Consider the following 19,119-nt stretch of genomic DNA (forward strand, 5'->3'; position numbering starts at 1 on the left):
AGGAGAACTCTGCATTTGAACACTTAAGAATCATATTTAACTATATTCAGACATAAAGCATATTTCTGTTTGTCCCTTAAAAATTATTCTAAATCATCCATTATATCAAAATAAGGTACATATGGAAACAAACATTCTAATTTTGATAAAGTCAGAGAATTAATGACAATATATACATAATTCAGAATTTTAGGTTTTTCCAAAGAAAAGGAGCAAGTCTATTTGAACATACTTATTGCTTTATTGGGATAAAGAAAATTTGAGCTAACCAAAAATTCAATTAATGAAAATATACAAAAACTATAAATTGGGTTCTATAACAGTCTACTGTCAAAAGGCACTAATCCAGACCATTAACTACAAATTATATACATATGGAAGCATATGTATGGACACAGAACAAAGGATGGGATACACAAGCACAGGATACAGATAAACCAATTTTTTTTTTAAACTTTTCCCTTTTCCTTTTATTTCCAGTCACTTTCCTAGGACAATGTATGGAAGGGTATTTTACTCCATTAATGTGCCATCATGCACTGCATGATGAACACTGATCCTGTTCCTGTAGTGTCAGATGCTTGGTTTACAGTTCTGTGGTTTTGATCTTTGATTTTCAACATATCCTGTTTAAATTCAAGTGCTCAGCTTGCAGTCAAATCCACAGCCAAGCTTCTGATGACCACCTTCAGTTCTCATTCTCAACTATCGGGTGCACTGCCTTGCAGTTACATTAACAGAGGGGAATTAAACTGCTACAGGCCATCCATACTATTTCGGCCATCCATACCGTGCCCACCCCCACCCCCACCCCCCACCCCCTCCCCTGACCCCAAAAAAGTAAAAAAGTACACCTGATGGTCGAGTAGAAAGAAGCATAGGCATCATCATTATAGAAACCTGCTGCTGGCTGACCTACATGTTCAACTGAAGGAGGTAAAAGACCACTTGCGGGATTGGGGAGTGTATTTTTTTTTAAAAAAGATAGTAAACAGAACATGGCTACTTTTATAAATTCCACAATATTATAGTAACATCAATAGCTGATAATTCAGTAGGTCAATTTTTTGTTGCATATTTTTGTACATGTAGATACAGTTAACCTCTGGACATAACATTGACACTAACAAGTGCCCTTAAGTGAAAAATAACCTGAACTTTAACTAATATGGCAGTAGATTTGTCAACAAATTAGTAAATACACATTCATAGTTGGCATTGCTGAATTTTAGTACAAGCTTAACTGAAAAATGTTTTCAAGCATGTTTTGCTACATTAGTTTAACAGATACTACTAAATCTATAATTAGAGTTTTTGTAGAATCTTAAGTTTAGTTAAACAGATACAAGATGTCCTGTATTTCCTTGGAACTAGATAAAGGAACATGTGAAAAGTTACTTAAATACAGTGCATAAAAATTAATTTTAACAGTAATGATATTACAGTGTACAGTATTTCAAAGTTACCTGAAAGTAACTTACAGCAAAATTACATGTAATGCTTGTAAACTGTACAGGAAAAGAAAGATGCTCCCCTAGACATTTTCACAGAAGCCACAATTAGACATTTTCTGTTTTGCTTCAAGCTGCACTGAGAAGCTGGTCTAATCCAGTCAATGAGGAGGTCTACAAGTATTTGTTGTGCTGTGGGCAGTGTAATTACGTACTTTGTATAATTCTCTTAAGTATGCAACTGATCTAGTTTTATACATTAAACGTACTGGAGTACAAAAAGTAATTTATTTTAAAAAAGTGCTTTAAAAATTATTTACAATAATTAGATGCATTTGGACCATCTTTATAGACCTTAGAAATATGACATTTACACTGACTAACTGGTGAATCACCCTCTCAGACCAAGAAAATGATGTGGGCAGCACTGACAGTTTGGATGTGTATATACATATTTATCTTGCAAAACTATAGAATTAAAACCTGTCTTTGTTATACATTTAACTGAAGTCTTTCACAGAAATTACTAGCTGGGAGCAACCCAAGTTTGTCTTTTAAATAACCAGACAATGAAATAGGATACAAAGTTAAGTGCAACACACTGCTCACAGTACACTCTTGAAATCTGGTAGAATTGGATATAATAATACTGTATTTTTCTATTGACCAATAGTGCAAATTTAAAAAAAAAATTCAAGGTTCAACCACTCCAAGTCAGGTTTTTCTGAATTTGTTTTGAATGTCAAATCTCCACGTCGGTCTAATAAATAATCAAATTTCCATGTGTATGCTACTGTAATCTTACACTATCCTCCATCTCTATTAGGTGGGGCAAAAAAATGAGTATGGGGATTATTTGTACAAACTTCACCTAAAATAAATAAAACCATGTGATATCATACATTAAGGAACAAAATATGATGAGGCAATTTAAACTATTTTTTAAAAATTTAAATGTTTAGCATTAAATTTCACCACCCTCCACAGTTTATTTTTAAATTTATGTTCACATTGGCAGAGTATTAAAAACAATTGTCTATCTACTGTACATTGTTGGTGGAAATTTTACTTTGAGGTCTACAGCATTAAAACTTCTAATTTGTTGTGACTGGTTAAATGAGTTTGGGTAAAGAACACATTTTGGATTCCACAATTTCTAGTCTAAAGTATATTTTCTTCATTAATTAATACTGGTAGATCTAAGTCTTAGTTTATGGCTTTAATTTGTAAAATGGTCACAGCCACAACTTTTGGTTGTAGATATAACTTACTCATGAATTTGAAAAATTTAAGTTTTATCAGGATTGTGAACATTTAATGTACATCAACTGTGCAGTCATTTCACATTACCATTAATCAAGGTAGTAACAATACTATTCTAATAAATGGGTAGGTCTCTTAAATAAATGACCTTCCTGGCTTAAAACTTTAAACACACCTTTCAAGAAATGCAAATGCTACTTTCTAATCACCAAATTCCAGATCTCAAAGCAAAAACTTGTCAGAAACAGGTCTTCACAGTCTCAGTACATCCTGAAGTGCTTTGGAGCCAAGTAGTAGTTTGGGCAGCTAACCTGGTCCCAGACTCACTACAGTACCACTCAGAACTTCAGATGTCAGAAATGTCAAAGACAAGATGGAAAATAAAGCCTCCAAAAGTAAAGTCAAGTCCGTCCAGTCATCACCCCTTTCCTCATTTAAATAGATCAGAGTTTTTAAATGGATTCCTGCCACCATCTCATGTACATTTCTGCAAAGAATTAGTTGTATTTGAAAAGTTACTTGAACTGCAAGAACTGATTTATCATAACAAAACTGGAGAATGAAAACAACTGTCAGTTAACAGACTGACAATCCATGTGGTTGACCGGGTAAAAGATCACAGAGTACAAGTTTAGAGGTTAAACCACATGATATCTTAAGTGAGCAAAGTAGAATAACAGAAGCACTTTTAGCGGAAAATGCACATTTTCAATTACAAGCTTCTGCCCAAAAACGTGATTTCAAACTTGATTATTTTACCTGTGAAAATCAATAAGCAATTTACAAATGTATTTTTTGAGAGGGCAGGTGTATCAAGATGAACCTGATGGAGAAGGAATGCCAAAGACAAGGTGCAAAGTAAAGTCTCTAATACCTCACTACAATAATGTGCATTTGTCTGGTCATCTAGCCATACAGAATAAGATGGCAGCAGTTGTTATCAGTATGCTTCTGTGAATATTAGTGTTTTAGCCCAATGGACCAAGATTTGTAGGAGGTTTATATGCATGAATATAAATAACATTTGAACTACAAATAGGGGGCCTGGGATATCTTCAAAAACATTTCTGATTTCTTACATGCAGCAATTAGGGCCCTCCCCAGTTGATCCATCAAAGGTTTCTGAGCTCTGAAGAATACTTGGTGGTTACATGCCTAATGGAATCGGTAGACTGGAGAGGTTGAGATGAAAGTTGGTTTGTGCTCAAAAGTAGGACATTTTTGTTGTTGTCCATCATTTGTGTCACAAGTGGTACAGTGACAGTTATACTGATCTGAGGCTGATACAGGTCACCTGGGCACATTTAAATAGTTGAAATGACCATTGTGGAGTATTTGCTTATGGTGATTATTTTGAGGCACATGTTAAACAAAAAATGCAATGATGCTTATGAGCCTACAAATCCACAAAAGTGTTTTTTTTGGGGGGGGGGGGTAGAATGGACAGCATTAGTGTTCAGAAGCAAGCAGATTTCCCACAATGGTACAGAAATATCCATTTCAACAACCTAATGTTGTCAACACTTGGAAAGCCAAGTTCTTGGGAAGGGAAAAGGCAACTTTGAAGTGTGTTATAAAAACAATAAATAGGATAAAATTGAGTTGTTAAAATCATTTTGCACTGTTCCCCTAAAATTCGCTGTCAAAGTGTAATTGTGGAATATATTTATCTCCGTAAAATAAAGTGCACAAAGCTGGTAGCTGAGTTGTTGAATGATAGTCGAAGTGCACTGTGGTTTTATAATTGCTCACAACTTTCCTTCTTTTCCTCAGAAGAGGAACTTACGAACTTGAAGTTATGAGTGCTGAGAATTTTTGAATTTGAGAATTTAACCCAACAGAAAAGTCACAGCCTCCTGCAATCTTCCCTGTATTTTCAATATTTTTCCCTAAATATGAATCCAACCATCATCAAAAATAGCTGGGCACTGACAATTTTACATTGTTATTTTCACTTAACTTTGCTGTCTTGAACTAGTTTTCCGCTTGTAATGTACTTGCATCTTTTTTCACTTTGTTGGAGCTGTTGAGCTGAATTTCTCCTATTACAACATGGTTAGCAAATAGAAGCAAGAACCTTGGTTTATGCCTTGCCCTCCGCGGTACAGGTCTTTAGCCTAGTTCTACCAAACCTACCGGTACCCTGTATGAAATCAATTAACTGTACACAAACTAATTTGTTTCAGTTTTAACTAATTAATTCTTTCTTCACTTTTTAACAAAAAACATCTTCAACTCAAGAGCCAAGCACAGTCTCACGACAGCAAATACTCTGTTGTTTAGGGGCATTTATGGGCAGAAACACTATACAAACATCATTAATTAAGCTAAGTTTCCATGGTTCTGATTGTACATTCAAATGGTTAACATTTTAATAGCTTAAATGGCACTTCATTGATGCATATAGAGTCCTATTAATTGCAGAAAATTTATAGAGGGCAACACCAAGGTCATTATCAGATTACTGTGTGCAGTTTTGAGTATCATTTTGCTACCTCAACAGTGATGACAGGGCTGGCAGTATTTTGGAAAGGTCCTGCAACTGAGTCTCTAAAGCACACATTGATTTTACAGATTCTTTTTGCTATGCAAGTTAAGGCTCTAAACATTCATACCTTAGGATGTGCACCTAATGGAAGTATCACTTTCACAGGCTATGCAGCCAAAGATTGGGGTTTGTATAAATGGGTCAGCATGAACAGGGTGGGCTGAAGGGCCTGTTTCTGTGCTGTATGACTGTGAAGATGCGAAGGAATAGTTTACTGATCTAAATGAGATCAAGGCCTCAAATTTGATACCTACTCCAAGGACCTGTCACAGCAAAGAAATTTCCTTGTGCAGGATGTTTAACTGTGGAATGCTTTGTTCTGGGAATGATTGAGGAAGAAACCACAACATCTTTTAATAGCAAAGAAGGGAAGAGACAGGATGTGGGGAAACAGGAAGATTAATTTTGATGCTCCAGCAAAAAGCTGGCATAGACTCAACAATTCAATTGGTCTTTCTCGGTGTTAGGAAATGTATATGGCTGTTAAAAAAAAAGTATATAAAGGGACTATAAGATACTTCCATTAGGAAACATATCACATTTGCAAGGTGTAAGAATCCATCCAAAAGGAATGGTTAAAACATATTTTACACTTGTGCCTGCAGAATGTATATAAAACACCAGAGGGTGCTCTTGCTTCAGTACATTTCGTCACTGGAAAGAATCCTTAAAAATATACATGCCATTGTAGAAGCTGCAAAGCTTGACAACATCGGTGCTAGAAGTTGACTGCAGAGCATATTGTGTACTATGATATACCCATTTAAAATACTTATCTGTATCAGTGCAATTAATATTATCTACTGGGCTCAGTGGTAACTCTTTCATCTCCGAGTCAAATTTCACCATAGGGGTTAAACACAGGCTGTCACTTCAGTGCATTGTCTGGGGTGCTGTTAAATCAAATCTGTCCTGTCTGCCAGCTCATATAAAAAATCTCACCAGAGTATTTAAAGGAATGAAATGTTGCTATCTTGGTGTCCTGAGCAACATTCCTCCCTCAGTCAACACCACTAAAAATAAACTGGTCATTCATCTCCAGTTACCTGTGGGATCTTTGCACAAATTTCATGTTTTTGCTTACTATGCAACTGTGATTGTATTTTAGTAATAACAGAGTGACTGCAAAGCACTATGGCAGGCCAGGACATGAAACAGGCTATATAAATACAATTTCTTGATCAAAAAACAAAATACTGGAGGAACTCAGGGTCTCGACCTGAAACATCGACCATCCCTCTGCTTCCACAGATGCTGCCTGACCCACTGAATTCCAGCAGCAGTTTGTTTTTTGCTCCAGAGTACAGCAGCTGCAGTCTCTTGTGTCTCCCAAGTACAATTTCTTTATTTGCTTAGTCATTTGATGGGCTTGCCAGAAACAAATAGTTTTGGTGGAAAGCAATCAAAGTGATGCATTATGTCCGTTTCTCTTTCCTCAGTTTCTGCCTGAGTATTTCTAGTTTTTTTCTGTTTTCATTACTGCAGTCTCTATGTCTGAAAATGTTTTATTTCCATTTGTTACTCATTCTCAACATATTCACTACAATTATATCCTGCGTCTCAGCTTATAATGTTACATTTCACTCTTAACAACCTGTTTTCTCATTGGTCCCTGACCAGCTCCAATGGATCACAATTCAATAGGCACCTGTAGCTCTGGTATCTCCCCCAGTGGCCATTCCTAAATACTAGCTGGCAGTGGGAAGTTAATCAAGTGTGGAAGGCATCACAATCAAATCTAATCCTAATTTTACATTACATGCACTTTTTTTAAAAAAAGGTAGCAAATTTTTGAGGTTGAATCATTACTGGATTTTGAGAACCCAAATGACTTCAAAGCCCCACAAAAATCTGGCACCTTTATTGATCTGTCCAGATCACATTTTTTTTCAAAACATACTATCACCTTAAGACCAAATATTCTGGGTCCAATTAATTCCCCACTCTCAGCCATTACAGCCTATTTTTTCTTGTGTTCAGCCAGGTATCCTTGCCTCTAAACAAGTTTCAGTGGTATAAAACTCATCTTGACCTTTTTTGTTGATCACCTTTGAAATAGTTGATAAGAATATGAATGCACATTGTTAAGTTCTGTGCAACTACTGCACTGTTGCACACAGTGGATAGCTTACTAGAAAGTTATGGAAGTGTTATTAGTGATTTATTGAGTTTTGCCCATCAATGCAAGACAATGCCTGGAATGAAGCACATGAGTTACAAAGAGACTGGATAGGCTGGGTCCGGTTTCTTTGGAACTTAAGAGAATGAGGGGCGATCTTATAGAAGTGTTTAAAAATATGAGAAGCATAGATAAGATGGATGGTAACAGTATTTTCCCCAGGGAGGGGAGTCCAAAACTAGGGGACATAGATTTAGGATGAGAGGGGAAAGATTCAAAAGAGACCTGAGGGGCAACTTTTTCACACAGAGGGTGGTGAGGATACGGAATGAGCTGCCAGAGGAAGTGTTGAGGCAGGTACAATAGTATCATTTAAGAAGCACTTGAATAGGTACATGGAGGGCGGGGCTTAGAGGGATATGGGCTGAGCGCAGGAAAATGGGACCAGCTGGGTGGACACCACGGTCAGCATAGACTTGTTGGGCCAAAGGGCCTGTATCCGTGCTGTATTGCTCTATGACTCTAATGTAAATAGCACAGGACCTTAAAGTTCCTTCCTATTTTTGAATGCTGGAAGAGACAGTGATGGGTGAAAGAGGGAGAAAGAGCACAAGAGAGAATTCCATCAGTCTGTCATCAATAATTGCATTTGTATTATGATCAGTAATTAGTGCCAGGCACATGCCTTGTAGCAGCACTTTTTTTTTAAAAAAGAATACATTGTTCAGTATTCTCCATTCAAAAAAAAACATTTCTACATGGTGCAATTCTGCTCAGTATGTAATACTTTAAGAACAATATTTTGCCTTCCTTACATGGAGGAATGAACAGTTTTATTCCGTGTGTTGTCTGGAAGTTTGTGTATTACTGAACTTTACAAAAATAACTGAGTAATTAATCCAGAAATAACCTTATAAAACTACTTGTATCTTTTAACGATGAGCCAGTTGTTTTTAAATTTTAAATTTTATTTACAGTTTGGTAACAGGCCCTTCCAGCCCAACAAGTCAGCGATGCCCATTTTTAAAACCCAAATTAACCTATCCGTACGTCTTTGGAATGTGGGAGGAAACCGGAGCACCCGGAGGAAACCCACGCAGACACAGGAGAATGTACAAACTCCTTACAGACAGCGATGGGAATTGAACCCCGATCGCTGGCGATGTAATAGCGTCATGCTAACCGCTATGCTACTGTGCCGCCACCCCCCCCCCCCCCCTCAACTATTTTGAAGTGGCTCACTGGAACACAAAGTTACAGATGATATACATACAGATAACTGATAATTCTGATCCAGTCAGGAGATCCAATCAAAAGACAACCATTCATGTAGTCAACCACTTAATTTACCAAGTTCCATAGGAAATAGGAAAATAAGTCTGAATTCACTTGTTAATCAAAATGCATTATTGCTTAACTTGGTGACATCAATTTAATTATTTTTAAACCAAATACTTTCATAAAATTAATTAATTGAAAGTTTTCTATAGCTTCATTTAAAAGTCAGAATCCTTTAGTTTTGCTCATAAACCATCTCCTACCAGATATGAATCATGGTTTGACAGGAGACATGGAGAAGATTATTCCAGGTTCTTGTTAGCAAATCTGTCAGATTGGAAATACCACTTACGGCAAAAATACTGACTGCATTCACTATCTAGATTTCCAGTTAGTACTTATGATCTTATCACATTAAATAATGCAATAATCCTGTATTTTGATGAATTAAAACTAGAACATATATATATATTCAAAAAGCTGAAATGAATATTTGTATAGAATTAGATTTAACTCTGATCTTAACCTTGTGCATATCCCAAAGGTAACATTTATAGTGAAGCAGCGTGCCTCGAGTCAATAAGTTCTGATTACTGTTATATTTTAATCCTGGGCATTGTTGTCAATAGGTTATTAATGCTTTTGAGGATATATAGAATCCTGCATGTTAAATTACAAAATGCAGTTTTCATTAAAATTCATGCAAGTGAATTTGTATCTTATGAACAGCAAGATCATAAGTTACAGATTACCCACTCACGTTTAGTGAGTTACATCGCACAGATTGTGTATGATTCTGTTTTAAAATTTCATTTCCTTCTCTCGTCCATTGAAGGTGATTTCAAAACTTAGTGTCCCTGAGGATACAAAGTACAATTACAGGTCCTCCCCAGCTTGCCGATGCCCGACCGACTTAAGTACAGCCCATACATATGAATGAGCATTTGGGAGACTGACGGGATGGATTTGCTGGCTGCGGTGGGGCTGCAGGTAACTGTTCTTGACACTGGCTGGAATTTTGCCACATCGAACCCAAGAAGAATACATTCTAGTCAACACATTGATGTCCATGTTGCGAATCCTATCTAGAGACACAACATCCAGGCCAGCAACAGTGTCATTTTTTAAAATTGTCAATAACTTTTAAAACCTCATCTGCAGTAAAATCTTTTAAAAGGATATTATTAGCCCGAGATAGGCTGGGGCTAAATTCATTAATATTAAATTTATTATTAAGAATGGTAAAGCGAGAGTTAAAATGCTTCTCTAGACTATCTATTCCTAAGGGACAACCCACCTCTGCAGGCATCTTCACCACGTGGGAACTTTGTTTGCCCGGCCGCATTTCCGACTTGTGAACTGTTAGGAACCTGAACAGTTCTCAGGAACAGAACCCTGCTGTATCCCAGGAGGACCTGTATTAATATTTGTATGACATGTGTCTACTGTCCTAATGAGGATTTAAACACATGAAAACATGAGTTAGAAGCTCCCTTAAAACTACATACAAAAGAATGCCATTTGAGGGCCTTGTTTTTACTGTAACAAGGGCAAAATAAATGTGAAAGTTTGTTCAAAAAGCAAAAAAAATCTGCAGTTGCTGGAAATCTGAAATAAAACCAGGGAATGCTGGAACTACTCATTTAGTTAGGGAGCAATTGTAGAGGGAGAAGGAGTTATTGATTCAGAAGTAGGGAAGGTCAGAAAACCTCCTCTCAGTAACTCAAAACATGCTTGTTTACAAACTCTTTCTAGTTCTAACGGAAGGTCATCAATGTGAATCAATAACTCTTGTTTCCCTCCCCCAACGCTCCCCGACCCTGATGGGTATGTCCAGAATTTTCTATCATTGTTAAAGTTGGTTAATGTTTCAACACTAAAGTATTAATTACAACATTATAAAGGCAATATCCTGGAGATTAACCTATAGCAAACTGTAGACTAAGCTGAGGCAGTCTATGACTGCAATAAATATCTGAAACTGATAAGGGTCATCATAATACTTTAGCTACATGGTTGAAATTAGTTGAAGCTTTCATTGTGCAGCATTAATCTGAAGGGCAGAATATCTAGAATACTGACTCTGGTAATAATTAAAATAACATTTTTTTCCAGTGTTGCAGGCATAACCACCAATCACATTAATTTATGCAACACTGAAACGTACGAGGACAGATCCAGGCTGTTGTTAGTTTAGCAACCAGCATCATTATAGACTGGAACTAGACCAGCTTGTTTCTAGATTCTATGCTAATTCTGCAAACGCAATGTGATAATTTTTTTTTACTAAACTATTTCACTGGAAGCAGGAATGCTTGTGAATTTGTTTAATTACTATTTAGAATTGAATCCATGGCTATGGCATTTTTAAAAAATTCCACTAGGAATTTTGCTTAATTTCTCAGAAGCTTCCCTCAGCAACAGAAGCTTAAAGGGGAACAGCAGTTATCCCTTGGGGTGAATTTGGGGTAAAGAAACATTTGCAAAGTGATCAATAACTTAAATTTTTCAGCAAATTTAACTTTGGGAGATGTGGAAAACTGCATTACAAACTAAACATCTGGTTAAGCAAGTTTATGGCATCAAAAAGCCAGTTATGAAGTCACTTGGGTTTCTTGTTCTGTGGGAAACCAGATTACAAATGAGCACAAAGTTTGAATCTGACAATCCCCAATACTGTCAGTGTTCAGCTAGACACCCATCCCATTTGCTGTTAACCTTCTTTACCCGTTGTCCATCTGAATGGGTAAATACAGCAGTGCCACTAGGAACCTCTATTTCTTGGATAGCATGCCTCAGCCAATGCAACAGAAGATAAACTTTGATAGTGAATGGAACAGCCCTGGCGTACTTGGGAATCCCCATATGGCTCAGTGCTAAATGCAGCCATTGTTTTATTGACCACCAATTTCCAAAAATCCAGAAGTATAAGTTTTTAAAACAACAGTGTTGTTTTACATAGACTTGTTAGAAGATGTTCTAGTATTCGCTATAATGAAACCTCTATGGCATTGAGAAAATTCTTCTAGCTATGGGGAGACCTTCAGCAAATAGTTTCTGAACACTTCACACTGTCATTGCTTGTTCTATCCTCTTGATAAATCAAGTAAGAGAACTTTTCTTGACATCAAACTGGATACTGGATTAATGTTTATAACTCTCTAAATACAACAAAAACCTCAAAAAATGGTACTGCAGTTACAGACCTTAATTATAGGGAATATGACTATTACATTCATGAGATCATTGCAACAGTGAATAGCTTTTCACTGTCATTAAATAGAACCTTGCTTCTGGGGAGTGGAAATTGGCAAAATTATCCCTTTCAAAAGGTCTGTCAGATCCAAACATTTTGTTCCTCTTTAACCTATGATGCAAATTCCAAAATGTAATGTTTGGTTACTATAAATGTCATCATTTAATTGCAAGCACAAATAGACATGAAGAGGCGGTTAAAAGCTCATCCAGAGGACGCCTGCAAGCTGAAGTGCAACCAAATCTTCCACAATTAAATGGATTTTTATTTAAAGTAAAAATAGAATGGAAAGGAAGTGATTTGACCAGGGAATGGCTATATAGGACTTGACTGTATGATAACTACCCTAGCTCTGATTTTAAAAACAGGCTGGAAAGTAGGGGCCAACGAACAATGACCAATCTGAAACACCCAGTCCAAAATCTAGCATGGGACATATGGAGCCATATGTTTCTCAGTTTCCAGAAGCTGGAACCTTGAAGAAACTGCAGTGTGTGTATTCTGGGCCCTTATAACTTTTGACTTCGGGCCAGTTTAGTCTGGTTTGACTTTTTGTTCGTACCTCACTAATAAAAAACTAGCTATGTAAAATTTAGAAAATAGAAAATGCTTTTATTTTGCCTTCAGCTAATAGTTTCAACTGTATTGAGTAATGTGCAGTAATACATTAAAAAAGTTTCCTTTTTGAGTTCACAGTTAGCCGTCAGCAAACCTTAGCACTAGTCACACCTGACAACTTCTATTCACTGATATGTTAATATGAGATGATCACATTGGCAGCTATAAAAAAATGAGAACTTTTCTTTCAATTTAACACACAGCGAACAACCAAATGATAAATATACATCTAATAGTCTGTTGCAGAACAGTACATATAATAGGGAAGAAGGTGGCTATAGTCTATAACATTATATAATCCTGATTGCCTTCAGCCTTACGTTCAATCATCGTCGATTGCTTCTGTCTTGATCTCACTTCCACCCTGGCCGGCCAAAGCTAGGACTGAATGATTGACAGCTGCCATTTCGACAGCCAATGAGATGGGATCTTGCTGATGGTCACTATGACAAGTATTTTCATCCTATGAAGGGGAGGAGAGGGGGAAACACAAACTGCCATATAAGTAGCACAGGAATAAACAAACAAAATCAAACATAATGTGACAGTTAAGAATTAAGATATGTTGTGTGTCTGTACAGTGAGTTACAGATAAACTCTGCCAGCAATGCAACTGACCCAGTTACTACCCAATCCATCTAAAATACCCACAAGTAAAGTGTTTTTTTTTCCCCCCAATTGATTTTCATGAGCATTTCATGTCATTTCTCATCATTATTGGGGATATCTTTGGCTGTGAATACTCAAAATTCTTTGACATCCTGGTCCTGATATAACAATATAGCACCTGTTGGTAGTTGAGTAATGGAACTTTAAATATAAAGAATCTGGTTTGTCAAAAATGTTATCTGGGTGCTTTTTAATGTTTCATATTTGAATAAATGTATATGTTGTTTTTAAAAAGAACAGAAAATAATCAGCCATTCTTCTTAATTCAGCCTTATTATAAACAAAATCTTATCAGGTATCCACTTGGGACTGGAATCAACTGTAAGGCTTCTACAAAGCACATTTTTCTATATTAATAGCAACATGTTGTGGAGACAAAGAATGCTTTATTTTAAGAACGTCAACCAAACATTAAGTTTTTTTTTTAATATGCAATGAGTTTTGGGGCATCATTATTGCAAATATTATCCAGCATTGATGGCCAACCCTATTCACTAAAAACAAGTATCATGAACATTGGTTTCTAACAACTACCCTGGAGTGTAAACCAGTCTTGCAGATTTGATAATACATACAATGGTGAAACCACTGTGGTTTCCAAATTTTGTATGATAACACCTGAGGTGCCTTAAGATATCAGAGCATACATATTTGTTTTTGTGCAAAAGCACTTCAACACAAATACCAATGTCTATTGCAGTCCCTGCTTCATAACATTTACTCCATTAATAGAAATCTGTTAATGAGACTTCTGATTTGTAAAAACACGAGTTTTCACACTGTGCATCTGTAAGTCTCTAATCCAGATTGATTTTCATTCCAGTCAGTCTGGTTCTGAGGTACTACTCTCTGTGAATATTTTTCCATTTGTAAACTAACATTGGATCATGGTGCTTTGAAAAGAAGTAAATATACTAAATATCATTTTGAAAAGCTTCCCCCACCCCACATCCCCCCCCCTCCCCCGGCATGTTTTTATCCTTGGTTCTAAAGATGCTAACTTGTGCTGAGGGATGATTCCACAGGAGCTGATAAACCTCCAGTAGCTAAAATAGTAATCCTCCATGCTCAACCCATGACTGCTAACACTACTAAGCCTTCCAGTAAAACCCAATCTCCTTGGACTAATGGCCACATTGAGATACTTTGCAATAAGAATTACAGGAGAGCAATGAGCGCTATTACAGCTATAACCCCTCTGTTTAAGAAAGGTGGACAAATATGAGTTCACCCACACTGGTAGGAAAAATAGAAACACTATTTTTTTTATATAAATGGTGAATGATTGAAAAGCAGTGAAGCCCAGAGGGGCCTCGGTGACCTTGTATATGAATAACTGAAAATCAATGAGAGATACAGCAATTTAGAGAGCAAATGGTTTACTCCAAGAGGAACTGAATGGAAGAGTAAAGATGTCTTACTCCAATTATATAGGGTCCTGGAATATCCTGGTCTCCCGCCGTGATGTGCGATTGGGGGGGCGGGGGGGGGGGTGGGGAGGGGTGGTGGAGCTTGCCCTACCAGGAGAGATTAAGACTGAGCATATACTACTGAGTGAATGACAGGTGATCTTATTGAAACAGTCAAAAGTTCATTTGATGCTTGCCTAGGCAGAGGCAAGGATGAAAGATGATATTTTCCTTGAATGTCTTTAATGAGGATTGCAATCTCAAAATAAGGGGTCAGCCTTTCACAATTCTGTCCCCTCCCCCCACAAGAGGATAGTGAGTCTTTCTAATTCTCTCCACAACAGCTCAGTTACGAGTATATTCAAGGCAGAGACTAATTGATTTTTGGATACTATGAAAAAGTCTGGAAATAGGGTTACTAAAGGAAAGTTATACAGAGGTAAAATACAGCCATGATCTTACTAAATGACAGAGCTGGTATGAAAGGCTGAATGGTCTATTCCTGGTTCTATTTCTTATGTTTAAAATTGGCAGCTACTCATCTCCTTCTCCTGGCCAAGATGTATCTCTAACTGCTACATTAGAGAGTATTACAGAGTTAACCTCTGGTATGTACAATTTAGCACTACACCAGACAGATTTTTCAGAACTTCTTAAAGCAACTGAGGAACAACATTTAAAATTTTTGCTACTTTAACCCATACGACCCAAGGTATTACTTGCTGACTGTGAAGCTGAGACAAAGAATAATTATTCTGCTAGAAATGTCAACCACATTTTTTTTATTGTCATGTGATTACAGGATTGCAAAATACTCAGTGCTGTATTTGAAATCATAGAATTTGCAGCTCATATAGTTATTAGGTCATTATGCCTTTGGCAACTTTTCAGCTGACTCCGTCTACTCTAACTCTAATTTTCCACTAATTCAACAGTGTCGTTACTTGAAGAAGTTTATATTTTTGTAAAGACTAAACAGTTTTAGTTCAGCTTCATTTCTGGATTGTCTATCATTTGTCTCAGACTTCAAAGCTAGACGTATTGCAGAAGGGAAGTTCAGTGCTGAGTAGAGAGGAATAACCTCTGCTGACTAGAAGGTATTATCACCTCAGAACCATGAGCATTCTAGTCATTGCTGAACACGGTTTCTGAAGCCCAGTCTAATGGACTAAAATTAATTATCTTAACTCCGAGAAAATAAAAATGGCCCAGACTAACCAGTGTAATGAATAAACAAATAGTAAACTCCCTCAAGCATCAATTGTTTGGTACTTCTATTTATTAATCCCAAACTATAAAAGTATTTTAAAATAGAAATCAACCATTATCTGTCTATTCTCCCCACAGTCTTTTATTCCTTGTGAGAATCTTATTTAAATTGCTGTAATTCTTTAACCTCTTAAAAGCAATAATACTTCTTTGTCTCCCATTCAAATACTCTCACCAATCATTTACAAGGGCAACAATTGATTGAAAACTGACAAAAAGTTCAGTTTTCAGCCAATTCAACTGCAAAATGTGATAGCCAATCTGATTGTGTCTTTGTATGTGATCAGAACTTTTTTTGTCAGGAGTAATACCACAAAAGAGGTCAGCTACCATCAGATAAATAAACACTTCCATGTTAACTGAACCACCATGCAATCAGGGTTTAATTCAACCAAAAATGCAATTTTAAATACTATAAAGGGAATGGATAAGAAGGTGTGAATCAGATTCACCTTGCAGTCTATTATCTAGCACCTGCTGGTTTCAGAAGCAGCTTCAACTGCTTAGAATTAGAAACTTGTTAAAGAATCAATGGCAGGATACTGAAAATAACCAGATTTAAATGCAGTGTTAATATGATAGTGTATTTCAAGAATATGTTCATTGGTGATTAGGCAATGTCCATCTACAACAGAGCCTCTATGACATCATGCTTAGGAGGGACATCATTAAACAGAGAAATGGTCTTTGCAAATTAAAACAACAAAATAATACAAGCAATTGTCATTAAAGCCAAACTGATATGACGGCGGTGTCCACATGTTGACAAAAATTCCAAGGATGCAGGATCTGATGTTTTTGACTCATTTTCTCGTTCTCCCAAAGGTTTCTAAAGTCAGTGCAACTTAACACCAAGTTGCATTTAACAAATAAAACAATGTCACTAAACAAAATATTGAATTAATTCATTAAACTAATTTATTCAAATGCTACTTGGATGAACTGATGTCAAATTAATGGATGCACATTAGCTAAGCTCTTCAATTCAGTCACAAATTGTACAAAAGAACATGACTGAGAACCCAAAGTGTGAAAAGTGACACCAAAAAAAAAATCAGAATATGACACACCAGCATGATTAGAGAAATATAAACATCAGGTCAAAGCTGTTTCAACACCCTAATTACTCAATTAGCAACCTCCCCACTTTTCAAAACTGCAAATATTAAATATCAATCCCAGCGAGGAAGTAATCAGGTAAGGTGTTTGTGATTCAACCACACAGACTGAAGTTATTGGAACAAATTAGTTTGTGAATGTGATTAACTGGAGAAGAAGCAGACTGCAGATTTGTACAAAATCAGTTTACATGCTCATTAACCAAGGGAGAGACTGAAATAGTGTAATATAGATAATTAGAAACCTGAAGTAATACAAAACCTCCTAGCCCTGGTGTTGAGGGATCAAGCACCAAAAAGCAAAATGTTCAAAAGAATCTCTGTCCAGAATAGTAAGGATAATAGAAAATGTGATTACATTAAAGATTTTTTATTCCAGTTTCTTAGAGAATTGTTTCCAACTTGGTAGCAGAGGTTGCATATCCTTAATGAGGACCATCACATTACAGATATTTCTAAACTCATTCTTCAAGTTGGCGACTCATGACTAGGTCATACCTAGGCAATGTTCCACATAGTCCAGTGGTTGCAAATGTTGTAGGTATACTGGAAGAGATTAGTTAGGCTAGGCCGTGTTCAGGATTACAGGTTCTAATTCTATTGTGAAAGTTATAGCACATTATGGTCTATTAAAATTGAGCCAACCAATGGGCATGTCTTCCAATTCAGCATCTGCACTAATGTCAGGACATGCCTGTATTATTCATGGGTGTTGTCCAGCAATGCTGAGGACTGAAACTCAGCTGCACTTTCCACCTTTCTTGCTCATGCTTCTGGCTGCTCCAGTGGATTCCTCACAGAGGCCAAAGGGACAGCCATAACATCTGCAGCTTCCCAACTCTCATATTTAACCTTGTGCAATTATAGCAATCTCATCAGCTAATGGGAGAGGTGGAGCATTTTTTTAAAAGATTAATTTAATTAGTTTGAATGTTTTAAGTTGTTTTTAAATGTGTTTTTAATTTTTTAAACATATTCTTGACATGTCCTAAAAGATTTTGCATGTGAAAGACATTCATATACATTCAATAAAAGTGTCAGCTTTGTCAGCTAGTGAGCTTGAAGACAAGACCTCAATGATTGACAAAGCCATTGTGTGACTGCAGCCAGTTACATGTGCTAAGAGAGCCCTTATGCTGCACTCCACCACACAGAAGTGCTGAGAGCCTGGATCCCAGTGAAAAACTGCACCAGAGCCATGCTGGAAGAAACAGCATGACTTGGTGAAATTCTGCTCCATTGTGTCAAGCCAGGTGATAAAATAGTTCTTTCTAAAGCATCATTTGATGCAACTAATCTAAAATGTCAGTCCCCAGTGCAGTGGTCCAATGTATTTGAATTCTGTTCCATAAAGAGTCAGGATCTAAATGGTCAGGAAGTAGATCTAGGATTATACTTTCAAGGTCCTCCAAATTGAATACAATTTATTTTAAAAGTACCAGTCTACAGGTGCAGATTGGCGGAATATTTGCAAGCTATCAATTGTTGGTTGTCCATGGTTTCACAAGGACCATTATTGAACATATGCAAGCAAAAATGAACAGAAACAGCAAATTCCTTTCCTCAAGGATTATCAGCAAAACTATCGGATTTTTAAGAATAATCCATTAACTTTCATCATAGTTTTCTTGCGTCCATTAAATTAGATTTCATAATTTCCATGGTTAGATGAGCATACATCTTCCAGATTGTTCATCAACTATTACATAGTTGTCATTAGTTATGCATGAACGTCAACTATTTTTAAATCATGAAAGACATCACCTCTCTCCAGATCTTGTGTCCACTTTTTACCATTAATCATTAATCACAGTGTAGAGATCAGGAACCACAATCTTGTGCTTCTTTGGCCTAAAAGTCATTTTCTATTTCTCAATCCAACATGTTCCTGATGAGGCTAAGATTTGGCACTAAGTACAAGAATTCTTCACCAATTTTATTAATAAATGACATTTTCTCAGATTTCCTATTCATAAGGTAGACACGTTCTTCCAATCCAACATCACTCCAAAACCAACAGTCACTAGTCTGTAGTCAAGCTGAGCTCTGAAAACTGACATCTTACCACCATGTGTCTTAAGGTTTTAAAATTGCACCACCCTGTACTTTTGTTGAAAAAAA

General features: G+C 36.6%; 1 protein-coding gene across 8 annotated transcripts in view; it reads right to left on the reverse strand.

Moving 5' to 3' along the window:
- Nucleotides 1-34: 34 nt before the first annotated feature.
- LOC127581577 (homeobox-containing protein 1-like) overlaps nucleotides 35-19,119 on the reverse strand; it is a 55,513-nt gene continuing 36,428 nt past the window's right edge. For 6 of the 8 annotated variants that reach the window (XM_052036055.1, XM_052036050.1, XM_052036054.1 and 3 more), the window contains one exon: nucleotides 35-12,996. In XM_052036055.1, coding sequence (XP_051892015.1) covers nucleotides 12,856-12,996 — 141 coding nt within the window. In that variant the 3' untranslated portion in view covers nucleotides 35-12,855. Of the gene's footprint in view, nucleotides 13,028-19,119 lie in introns of all 8 variants that reach the window. The other 2 variants (XM_052036057.1, XM_052036056.1) reach the window with 2 other exon arrangements.

This window comes from Pristis pectinata, chromosome 22 (assembly GCF_009764475.1).
Source record: "Pristis pectinata isolate sPriPec2 chromosome 22, sPriPec2.1.pri, whole genome shotgun sequence".
Lineage (NCBI taxonomy): Eukaryota > Metazoa > Chordata > Chondrichthyes > Rhinopristiformes > Pristidae > Pristis > Pristis pectinata.